A 12,316-nucleotide genomic window follows, 5' to 3' on the forward strand; every position below is an offset into this window, starting at 1 on the left:
TGTTAGTATTTTTCTTTAAACAGTTAATTATCTTTTGAAGAGGTTTAAATAATAAAAAAAAGATGTTATGTGCTTATCCAGAGTTACCATTTCTGGTGCTCCTCATTCCTTTGTTTAGACCTATATTCCCACCTGGTACCATTTTCCTTCTGTCTGAAGGATTTCCCTTAACATTTCTTGTAGTGCAGGTCTGCTGGTGATGAATTCTATCGGATTTTGTATATCTGGAAGCTCTTTTAAGGTAATTTGCTGGGGTATTTGTAGGGCTTACTCAGTTTTTTTCTGTTTCTGAGGGATCACTGTCCTTTGTTGCCCAATGTCCACGTGTTGAAGGTCATTTTTTCATCTATTTTATCTTTGTTGTTGTTGTTTCAGGCAGGAGGGTAAATCTGGCCCTTGTTGTCTCATCTTGGAAGCTCAAGTTCTGGCCAAGAATCGAAAGAAGTAAAATGGTAGAGGCTAGCCTTTTCAGGATCGGCCAAGAATGGGCCTGTGTCAAGGCAGAAAGGGAGCAGGTCAAGGGGAGGGAGGTCTGTTGTCTCCCGAGGCCGGGATTCTTAGATACATGAAGTGCCTCTGTGCGAGCAAGCAGTTGATTAGCAAGTTAAAATGCCTTTTGAACCTTCTGGGTGTGGCCTATTAAATCTGAAATGGTGTTGATGATCTCTGAGGCCTTTCCTGTAAATCCCAGTGCAAACCCTCATTGTTCAGTGGTTTTTAGTCTGTTAGCCTAGCTTTGAGTGGGGTCCAGAGCTGGCATGGCAGAAACAGCAACAGATGGGAAATGGCTTCTAGAAGGAATAGCCAGGGATAGGCCCAGGTTGGAATTGAAGAAAGTGGTTTTGGGAAAGTTGCAGAGCACCTCCCCCCAAGCTTTCTGAATCGAGGTGTTCTTTAATTTTCATATTTGGAAGGCCACCCTGTTCACACAACAGCTAAGTATAATAGGGAGCCTGATCCCACAGAGTAGGTCACCCGCTTGTGGAGGGTATTGTGATCCTGAGGCTCTTTTCTATACGTGGTAAAATTCAAACAGAATTGTTTTCATCTGGCAACTTTGAGCAGCCAACATCATATCTATTTGCCTACACAGGATGTGAGTAAAGAAAGAGAGAAAATGGTGTAGGGCATGTCTTAGTCTGCTTGGGCTGCCATAATAACAAAATGCCATACTGCGTGGCTTAAACAACATAGATTTATTTTCTCACAGTTTTGGAGGCTAGAAAGTCCGAGGTCAAGTTTCCAGCAGAGTTCAGTTTCTGGTGAGGGCTCTCTTCCCGGCTTGCAGACCACCGCCTTCTCTGTGTCCTCACCTGGCCTTTCTTCAGTGGGTATGGTCGGAAAAAAGATCTCTCTCTTCCTTTTCTTATAAGGCCACCAATTCTATTGGGTTAGAACCCCACCCACATGGCCTCATTTAACCTAAATTACCTCCTCAAAGCCTGATCTCCAAAAACCACACCTTGGCGATCTGGCTTCACAGATGAATTTCAGGGGTACACGAACATTCAGTCCTTAACAGGGTGTATGGGATTCAGCAGCTGGATAGGTACCTGTCTGACATGTGTGCCTTGGGTCTTTTGTCAGCTTCTCATTTCTGGGTACATTGTGGCCACACCCTCCAGAGGCCTACGCCCTGGTACAGCCCCTCTACTACATACCTCCAAACCAAAAGCTTTCAAAATTAGATTTGGATTCCAGTATTTTGTTGAAATGAATAGACATGGCCTGGATGTACCTTTTCGGTTACTGTACAGATTCCATGGGAAAAGGGGCAGGTCTCCTGATAGATTTCATATTGCTTATCTCCAGGTTCTTCTTTGTGGTCCAGTTGGTCCAAAGCTGCATGAACTTCTTGATGACAATGTATTTGTTCCACCGGAGTCACTTCAGGAAGTGGATGAGTTCCATCTCATTTTAGAGTATCAAGCAGGTAAGAGAAATGAGTAAGTAATGATATAAGACAGGTCAGGGGACTGTGTATTGTCAGTTGGCATGTGACAGTGCCAGAAATCTATCCTTGTAAGTTGGCAGGATCCTCTTCTTGCTGTACCAGGGGTTTCCTAACCCCTTGGTTCTACTGAGCTGATACTGCCATCGTCTCAAGGGAGAGTGATAGAGTATTGCAGCATTGCAGAAAAGTCCTAGGTCTGTATCCAGAATTGATCTGGACCCAAGAGAAGTCAGGCTGTAGGAGAGCAGGCATCATGAACAAAATGAAAATGTGTTAAACCTGTGTAAAGTTTTTCTTTGTTACTAAGAAAAGAGAAAGGTGGGTAACATCTGCTCAGCTCTGTGCTGGATTCTGCCCTACGTCTTTCTGGCCAGCTGTTCCAAGCTGCTTAGACTGGATTTCCAGGCCTCTGGCAAACTTCCTTTGAAACACTTTATTCTCCCTTGGGTGTGTAAGTAGGAGTATTTTGTATTTAACAACATGTACGTTATTTCCCATTATATAATGTTCCAGTGTTTAAAAATCCAGACTCACCCCATCCTGCCCCAACCCCAGTAGATTTTGTTACACAGGCTAGAAATTTGATTTCTGAGAGACTCCTAAATACCTCAGTATATTTCAACTCTGTTTATTATGTTCCATGTATTAGCTGTTGTATCTTTCCTCTGCTCAGAACTCAGACTCCTGAATTTCTGCTTCAGTGTATTATTAATTCAAGTTAAAGACTCCAGCATCTAAACTGACTAATTGGTACCTTAAAGCAGCACTTACTTAATAGGCTTCAGTGAACTGCTTCCGAGTCGGACAGCTAAGAGAACCTCACCTACTACAGGCGCTAACTGTCACGTATGATGTGAAATATAGTGCTTCTTGGAAATTAGGCCTTTCTCCAGATACGAAAAAGGACCTGCTCCTCATTGCTGGCTCTCTTTAGGGTGGTTACTGGGATCAGTCAGGGAGTCAGTGCGGACGGGGTCTGAAAATTTGGGACAGTGTTGAAGTGGCAGTTCACGTTTAATGATACGCAAGTTTCGAGTTTCTCTCAGTTTGTTTCCTAAATGGGAAATCAGAGTGATAGTCCCGCCTGAAGACTGTGGTAGGGACTGAGGTTAGTGTGTTGAAGCCTGTGAGCTGCTTAAATGGAAGGCATGAGCGTGATTGTTGGCTGGAAGCGTCTAGAATAGCTAAAGACGTGCCTTTCAGGTGCTGCTGCCAGTTCCGATTGTCTCACTTCCACCCTGCTGGCGCTCACATCACGAGCGCAGGACCTTTCTCGTTCCTGGTTTCTGTCATTTTCAGTGGAGACTAGAGAACGGAGAGACTGGTGTCTTCAGCAAGACTCTGCCTTTGTGTTTGCCAGCTGTGCCTTCTATGCAGTTAAGATGGCACAGCTTATCTTGAAAGGAGATTGTGTCTGTCCTTGGGTTTGTAAGCTTCGCACTTCAGTTTTTCTTTTCTATGCCTTATTTTCTTAGTACAAAGCAGTGGCCTTCCACTGAGGTTTATGTGAAGTTACATTTTCATGAGCCCCTGGAGGGAACCTAGTCTGGTGGCAGCAGCCCTGGGTCAGCTCTCTTAACAGAAATCCATCCTCAGTGTCTCTCTAACCTAGATGAATAAATTCCCAGAGAGGACTTGTCAGCTTTTTCCCCTCCTTCTCTCCTGCCAGACTTCCCCAGAGAAGCTTATTTTCAGGCTTTGGGCTGGGGATCCAGAGTTACTACAGAGCTTTTGCTGACTTACTGGCTGAAGGTCAGGATCATAAATTGAGAGAAGGGATCACTTAAGGAAAGAAAATTCAAAGCTTCATGAGAAAAGAGGGGCATTGACTGTTATTATGGGCTCACCCTGAGTTGCAGTCATTTTGCTTCTCAGGCCACTCCATCAGTCCTGCGTCCTGTGGAAACAGCCAGTGTAACAGCTCTCCACATCCCTCCCTTCTTTGCCTTGCGGAAGCCTGTTTATTTTTGCCTCTCTCACTTTTTCCCTGAAGAAATTCATTTCTTTTGATGCTGTGTGGCTCTTCTTTCCTAGGTTAAGTCAGGCCATGCTTCTTATCACCTTCACCTTTAAGAGTCCATTCAAAGTCTGGCCCAATGGAAAATACTAATGTCATGTATTTTTCCCATTGTACAGAGTCTCGTCAGTCGGGGAAATGTTGGATTTGGAGTTCACACCCATATTTTTTGTTGTCATGGGCATTTAAGTCATTGGTCTGTTCTCTTACTCACTTGTTCTTTTGCTAATTCACTCACATTATATGCCAGGGGCAGTGTGAGGCGGTAGGAATATAATGATAGAAGACGTGGGCCCTGCCCTAGGCTCACACTTCGCTGCAGGAGATGAACTCTTGCGCAAATGATTGCAAAATCATGTGCTAGGTCCTTTAACAGGGTATAGTGGCGGCCCCGGGAAGGCAGTAATTGAGTCTGCTTTGGGGTGGCAGAGTTAGGAAAGGCTTCATGGGGAAGGCCATCCTTGTGCTGGGTCTTTAGAGATGAAGCAGAGTGGGAATGCTGCAGTCAGCTCTGTGGACCACCACTGGTCATTTTCTTTGGACAAGTAATAAGACATGGTCCAGGAGTTAAGAAAAGAATGTGATGTTTCAACAAATATAACCATTGCATCGGGGTTTAGTAAATAGGTAATATCTTTTTTTTCTGTTTTCATAGATTTTTATACAAATGACCCACGTATAAAATGTTTTTCAGGGCCGGCCCGGTGGCTCAGCGGTTAAGTTCACACGTTCCACTTCTCAGTGGCCCGGGGTTCACCAGTTCAGATCCCGGGTGCAGACATGGCACCACTTGGCATGCCATGCTGTGGTAGGCGTCCCACATATAAAGTAGAGGAAGACTGGCACAAATGTTAGCTCAGGGCCAGGCTTCCTCATTAAAAAAGAGGAGGACTGGCAGTAGTTAGCTTAGGGCTAATCTTCCTCAAAAAAAAAAAAAAGTTTTTCAGAGGAATGGATTCAGTAAAGCTGAATTCAAAGCAAGCGAAGGATGGGTTCTCCCAGCCTGGACACATGCACGTGCTCTAGTCTGTCACATGTGCACGTGCTCCCCACCTAGTGAGGGGGCAGGGGCAGCATGCAGGGCTTTCGTCCCCAGAGGCCATTGTGGAAAGGAGGAAGCAGGTTGCTGATCGCAGTTGGCAGACCCACCTGCCAGATGAGGAACCCCTCGCTGTGGTTTGTCTGCCTTGTGGGAAGACTTTCTTGGGGAATATCCAGTAAAGATAGAGACCAGTGAAAAACTAGATTTCAGTGTATGGACTTTAGTTTTATAATTGGGACAAATCCTGTTCATGGAGGGAAAGCTGTGTAAGCCTGGCTCACAAATCCTTGCCCCCAGGTCTCTGGGAGCACCTCCATCCTGGTGGTGACCAGCTGCCTCTGGTGCTCAGTGGGGAAGGCCTCATTTAGGAATTGCCCTAAGCAGCAGCCCTTTGGCTGACTGACTGCAAGATTTTCGGGTCTTTATGGAGAAGAATGTGAGCTCTGCCTGGAAAGCCTCCGGTCGTGAAGCCTCACCGAGTGACCTCTGAGAGGGCCTCCCTGTCGCCTTTCCTGCTTTAGGACTCGCGGCAATAGCACACACCTCTCGAAAACTTGGCAGCTGTGGGGTCTTAATCGGTAGTTCTCCACCTGAGTGCACATCAGGATCTCCACGGGGGTGGCCTTGCCACCTGCACATTAAACACTAGGTTCCCCAGGGGATACTGAGGCATGGCCAGTGCTGAGAGCCCCTCCTAGAGATGCGTACAGTCACCAAACTCCTCCCCCGCTGGAAGAACCAGCCAAGGACGGGTCTGGACCCCCCTGCCTGGATCAGATTAGCAGCTACTGAGTAGGCACTCTCTGCAGGGGACGGTGACAGGTGCTAAGGGAATCAAAGACATACATACTTTAAAGAGCTGGCAGTGTGTTTGTGGCACGAATGTGTGAAAGTTAAGTAATGATATAGGTTTGAATACTGTTTCAAAATAGTAGGAGAGAGAACTCAAAGCAAAATGATTAATCACCAAACCATGTAAAGTCCCTGTGGGTGCTCAAAGTAGTGAAAGTGCACCCAGGCTGGAGCAGTCAGCAACCATTTAAGGAGGAAGTCACACTTGGACTTGTTCTGGAACAGTCATTATTCTAAAGCAACTCACTCAGCAGAGGCTAGAGCAGCCAGAGACTCTCCCGTTCTGGATCAGGTGCCCGGAAACCACTGGCAGGCAGCAGGGAGGAAGAGGTGCAGTCAGATGACTCTCGCAGCTTCAGCCTCCCTCAACCCCAAGTAAATGAAAGGGGCTCAGGGTGCTGCTGTGAGGCGGCAAGTGCTTCAAGAAAGGCAGCACGTCCTGTATCCAGGGACGTGCATGGTGTGCACCATGTGCTGCTAGCTGGAAGTCGAGCTACCACTCTGTGGCTGGGAAAGGACACAGCATCCTCTGTTGGAGAGCTCAGTGGATAGCAGAGCTTTCCTGGGACTCGAGGGGAGCTAACTGCCAGCCCCTTGACAAAGGCATACAGTATTGCACCCATACTGTGCTTCTGTTGGGTTGGGTTTGGGGTTTTGGTTTCTTTCTTCCTTTACTGACCACCGTCCTCCTGGATGCAGCGCCGTGCTTAGGCCATTGAAGCTGGGGTCCGCTCAGTCAGAAGCCAGCCTGCCCAGAGCCAAGGCTCCAGTGAGGTCCCTGCCAGCCTCCCCACAGCTAGGAGACTTAAAGCCTCTTCCTTTTCTTCCCATTGTGTTGACTGGGCTTTTCTAGGGGAGGAGTGGGGCCAGTTAAAAGCTCCCCATGCCAACCGATTCATCTTCTCCCACGACCTCTCCAACGGGGCCATGAATATGCTGGAGGTGTTTGTGTCTAGCCTGGAGGAGTTTCAGCCAGACCTGGTGGTCCTCTCTGGATTGCACATGATGGAGGGACAAAGCAAGGAGCTCCAGAGGAAGAGACTCTTGGAGGTAATAGCACTTACAGAATTTCACAGATCTCAGCTAGTGTTTTTCTTCAGATTCCTACCTCTCTTGGCCTCTGCAACTTGTGCTGCCTTGTCCTTGGCCTCCCCAGGACATATCCTGGCAGCTGGCTCTGAAGCCTGCCTCCTGCTGCAGTGAGGCACTTCATGGTACTCTTTCAGGCACGGGCAGCACCTTGAGTAGGACAGGTCAGAACATCTTCTTGCCTGAGCCTCTGCATCCTGTGCTAAACTGAACGTGGCTGCAAGCTGCAGTGTTTTTAGTTTGTGTCCTCTGTGTTATCTGTACCATCTCACTTCACATCGGCTATGCTGCGGTTCCTGCACAGTCACATGGCAGTTGAAGCCGGCTGTTTGGTTTAGGTCCCCAGGAATAGGCTGGCTACGTGAACAAATGGGCGGGTCTCTGTGCTTTCTGAGTCTATAACCCCAGCACCTCTATGCAGAACCTAATTTTCTCTGTTGGGAAAAGCATCCCTTGTCCACAGAGGCCATGGCAACCCACATGGCTTGGAGCTTTCATGAGGATGCAAAGGCAGTGACAGGAGGCATTGACTCTCAGGACCTGATCCTTCCCTCTTGCCTGACTTCCTTCTCTTTTTAATGGCAATGCTCTCCTCTTTTCTTTGCAGGTTGTGACCTCCATTTCTGACATCCCCACTGGCATTCCAGTTCATCTAGAGCTGGCCAGTATGACCAATAGGGAGCTCATGAGCAGCATTGTGCATCAGGTAACCACATGGGCAGCATGTGGGGCCCTCTTTGGTCCTGACCCTCATGGGGCCTTGCAGAAAAACACCCTTGTCCAGTGAGACTGGCTCACTGAGATGTGGATGTCATGTCACTCAGACCTAGGTCCATGGAGATCCAGATAAGGAGCCAGGTCTGTTCTGGAACAAGATCTCCTTCTAGGTTAAAAATACGGCAGTGTAGGGGCCAGCCCAGTGGCATAGTGGCTAAGTTCACATGTTCTGCTTTGGTGCCCCAGGGTTTGCCAGTGCAGATCCCGAGTGTGGACCTACACAGTTTATCAAGCCATGCTGTGGCAGGCATCCCACTTATAAAGTAGAGGAAAATGGGCACGCATGTTAGCTCAGGGCCAGTCTTCCTCAGCAAAAAGAGAAGGATTGGTGGCAGATGTTAGCTCAGGGCTAATCTTCCTCAAAAAAAAAAAAAAATAGGACAGTGTAACTGATGGGTTCATGGGTTGTGTTTCTCCTTCTGGAATGGGGAAGTTGGAAGTGAATGGTTTTTGCAGTAGCACTCAAAGGAGAAAAAACTGAAAGCCAACTTAGCAGCCTTCAGTTGAACTTCAAGAAGCTCAGAGAAGAAAACTTTGGGTGAGCTTCACTCCCTCACCACCAGGCATTGAGGTGTTCAACTCCTGCCTTTGGACAGCAGCAGTAATCAGATAAATCCAGGAGTGTGATGCTCAAGACACAGACTTTGGAAACCTGGGTTGGAATGCCAGCTTTGCCATTCGCTAGCTTTATGAACTTGGGCAAGTTACTTAACCTTTCATTTTATTGTTAATTAATCTTTTTAATGGGTAGTTTATTCATATGGTTCAAAAACCCCAAAATATTAAAAGATACACAAAGAAGTCTCCCTCCCCCTGCCATCTGTACCCGCTGTTAGTAACCTCCTTATTAGTTTCATCTGTTTCCCTCCAGAGTAGCTGTGCACATATAGAAGCAAATATGGGAATCTATCTTTAGTATGCTTTTTTCCCCTCCCCAAAGCCCCGGTACATCGTTGTGTATCCTAGATGCAGGTCATTTTAGTTCTCCTATGTGGGACACCGCCACAGCACAGCTTGGTGAGCCATGCTAGGTCTGTGCCCAGCATATGAACCAGTGAACCCCGGGTCACCAAAGCGGAGCACGTGAACTTAACCACTTGGCCATGGGGCCAGCCCTGGAAGATCTTTATTTTTTCATCCTTTTTTATCCAAAAAGATAGACTAGTATACTGAATATACTGTTCTGCACTTTGCTTTTTTTCACTAAATGTATTTTGGGGGTCTTTTCTCTATCATCAAATGGAGAATCTCCTCAGTCTTTTCACAGCCACATGGTTAAAGCGATGTGTGGGCGTACCTCAGTTTATTTAACCTGAGCCTTCTTGCTGGGCGTTTGGTTTACCGTCCTTTGCTATTCCATACAGCGGTGCAGTGAAGAACTTTTACATGATTTCATTTTGCCCATGAGCAAGTGCATATGTATGATAAGTTCTCAGAAGTAGAGTTGCTGCATTGGAGCATAAAAAGCATGTCTAAGTTTGATATTGCCAAATTGCCCTCCATGAGAATTGCACCAATTTACTTCTGCTAGAACTCTTTACAAGTGCTTATTTCCTCATCTCCTTGCCACTGGAATGTGATTAGAAACATGCTTTCTTACCAGTCTGACAGGTGAAAGATGATATTTCAAAATAGTTTTTTTTTAATAGACTTTGCTTTTTACGTTCACCGCAAGAGTGAGCAGAATGTCGAGAGTGCCCATATTCACCCACAGCCTCCCCACACCCATCAGCATCCCACGGCACCTCAGTGAGCCTGCGTTAACACGTCGTCATCACCCAAAGGCTATGGTTTACATTACGCTTCACTCTTGTAATTCTTGTAAAAAGTGTATACTACACTTTTCAGTATAGTTTTTATTTGCATTTCTCTTTTGAGGTTATCTTTTCACTTTTCAAAAAACAAGCCATTTTTATTTCATTTTCTGTCTAACTATCTACTAACCTTTTTGAGCCCCAGTCCCCTTATCTGTAAAACGGAGGCCATCCGTCCTTCCCTCAGACGGTACAGTCAGAATTAGAATACAGAAGGAAATAAAGCCGTCAGCTCGGGCCTGGCGCGGCCCCTGCAGGAAGTGGAAGTGCTAGTACATGACAAAGGGTAGGCAGGCCCTCCATTTTTAAATAAGTAAATAAACACACACGTGCACACAGCCCTACCTACACACACAGCGGGGCTCGTCTCTCTTGCACAAACTTTCACCTTATGTGCAGGTCTCTGGCTCTAAGGAGGAAAGCACTAAAGTAAGAAAGACAGTGAAGTGGACACGGTGGTTCCCCTTAAGATAGAAAACAGGCTCAGTGGCTCCTGTTTGGTACCCTTTTGCACACAGCCTTATTACTAAATAGTCTTCCTAACCCACATCTGCTTCAAAAGCTTAGATCTAAGCTGAAACTCTTCTCCTTGCTTCTTGGTATTGTGTACACGGAACCATCGCGACCCTGACTGTGTGGCTAGGGCCTTCTCCGTTTCACTGGTATAATGCCTGCTGACATTCAGGAGCTGAGAGTCATTTTCCATCAATGGCGAGAGATCTGCTGTGTGTGCAAAGACAAAAGCTAGGCACCATGGAAGGAAATACAAAATATGTACACCTCTGCCCTTTGTAATATAATGGTGTATTGTTATAAACAGACTGGGTCTAAAACGGTGTTACTGCAACTTCCCAATTTATCCCAAGTGATAATGAAGGTGGAGATGGTTAGAGGTGTAATAGCCAAAACAGTGACCTATGATCTGTCACGTCCCCACCACAGACTTCAGGGGCAGGGATCTTGTGGTAAGGAAGAAAGATGCCATCCTGCCTTCCTTCCCGGACTTTTAGTCATTTGCTGTATTCTAAGATATCTTAGGAGCTAGATGTCCTTCAGAAAGAGACCTCCATTTTGTTTTTGTTAGCAGGTCTTTCCTGCAGTGACATCCCTTGGGCTGAATGAACAGGAGCTGTTATTTCTCAGCCAGTCAGCATCTGGACCTCACTCTTCTCTCTCTTCCTGGAACGGTGTTCCTGATGTGGGTATGGTCAGTGACATCCTCTTCTGGATCCTGAAGGAACATGGGAGGAGTAAAAGCAGAGCCTCAGACCTCACGAGGATCCACTTCCACACACTGGCCTATCACATCCTGGCAACTGTGGACGGACACTGGGCCAACCAGCTGGCAGCCGTGGCTGCAGGAGCTCGCATGGCTGGAACACAGGCCTGCGCAACAGAAACCATAAACGCCAGCCGGGTGTCTCTGAGGGCACCGCGAGAGTTCATGACTTCCCATTCGGAGGCAGGCTCCAGGATCGTAGTAAACCCAAACAAGCCAGTAGTAGAATGGCACAGGGAGGGAATATCCTTCCACTTCACACCAGTATTGGTGTGCAAAGATCCTATTCGAACTGTGGGCCTTGGAGATGCCATCTCAGCCGAAGGACTCTTCTATTCAGAAGTACACCCTCACTATTAGGAAGGTGGTTGTGGGTAATTTCTCTGAGGAAGGAGAACTAGCCAACTTAAGAATGACAGGAATTAAGTGATTTGGAAAATAGGATTGAGGATGTCAAAACAGTTTCTAGAGCTAATTGAAAGACAGCCAAAGAAACAACAGCAGATTAAACTGTATCAGATACATTCCAGCCTGTTGACAGTTACCCAAAAACATTTCAGGTTTTAATCAAAATTTAGCTATCTACTAACGAGACTGGATTTTTGTTTTTTATGTTGTATGTTACAGGGGTAAAAACTTGATTCCAAAATCCCCAATTTATGCTGTATCATCAGCTATTTTAGGCCAAACTTCTTCACCCTCAAGAGCATGTCAGCTGGAGAAAGCACTTCCCTGCTTGCCCACTTAAGAAGCGCATGCTCACTTACCCACACTCCTTGTCTCTAGTGAGGTCCAATGTGAAGTTCTCGTGTTCTCTCTCAGCTCAGCGCTCATGGGCGGGATCGTGGTTTCCATTCAGTGTTATAATGAAAATATTTAATGAGCACACTTTCTCAATCTTCTGCTCTCAAACAGGACAGAACCAGCAGGAAGGACAAAACAGTCCCTCCTGTGCTTCATAGTTGCAGCAGAGACAGACTGAGAGTCTTGTGGAAGCTTCGAAGGAGTCAGCCATCCAGCAGTTTAGAAACCTGGCTGACCAGCAGGGTGGCGTGAGCGGAAGGGCTATGCCTTCCTACCCTGGCTCCTTAGATTGTAGGCTGGCTGGTCAGAGGCTACTGTGCCTGAGCCCAACCCCATCACCCAGCTCTGGACATGCTTTCTGCAGTAGAAGACTGATGTTTCTTCATTCTGATCCTTGAAGGAGTTTGCTTTTACAACTGGAATGTGCGTCTGTGTGTAAAACAGATCATGTATGTTTTACATTGACACATCACAGCCATTAAAGAGTTTGACCTCATAAGAGCCCCAGGATCATGAATAAATTTGTCATGTTATGTATTTATTTTTTTATAAATCAAGGAGACTTCTGTGTGCTTTTAAATATATTAAAAACAATTTACATTTCAGGAATCCTAAGTCTACTTGTAATTGATTTTGTTTCTGCTACCACTCTGGAGCGAGATAAAATAATAAATCATTCCAATCTTGA

The 12,316-nt window shown here is 46.4% G+C and overlaps 1 protein-coding gene across 3 annotated transcripts in view; it reads left to right on the forward strand.

Moving 5' to 3' along the window:
• ADPGK (ADP dependent glucokinase) overlaps nt 1-12,316 on the forward strand; it is a 29,195-nt gene extending 16,879 nt beyond the window's left edge. For 2 of the 3 annotated variants that reach the window (XM_001493993.6, XM_070233931.1), the window contains exons 4-7: nt 1,813-1,933; nt 6,719-6,915; nt 7,562-7,660; nt 10,633-12,316. In XM_001493993.6, coding sequence (XP_001494043.3) covers nt 1,813-1,933; nt 6,719-6,915; nt 7,562-7,660; nt 10,633-11,184 — 969 coding nt within the window. In that variant the 3' untranslated portion in view covers nt 11,185-12,316. Of the gene's footprint in view, nt 1-1,812; nt 1,934-6,718; nt 6,916-7,561; nt 7,661-10,629 lie in introns of all 3 variants that reach the window. The other variant, XM_005602948.4, reaches the window with a different exon arrangement.

This window comes from Equus caballus, chromosome 1 (assembly GCF_041296265.1).
Source record: "Equus caballus isolate H_3958 breed thoroughbred chromosome 1, TB-T2T, whole genome shotgun sequence".
Classification (NCBI taxonomy): domain Eukaryota; kingdom Metazoa; phylum Chordata; class Mammalia; order Perissodactyla; family Equidae; genus Equus; species Equus caballus.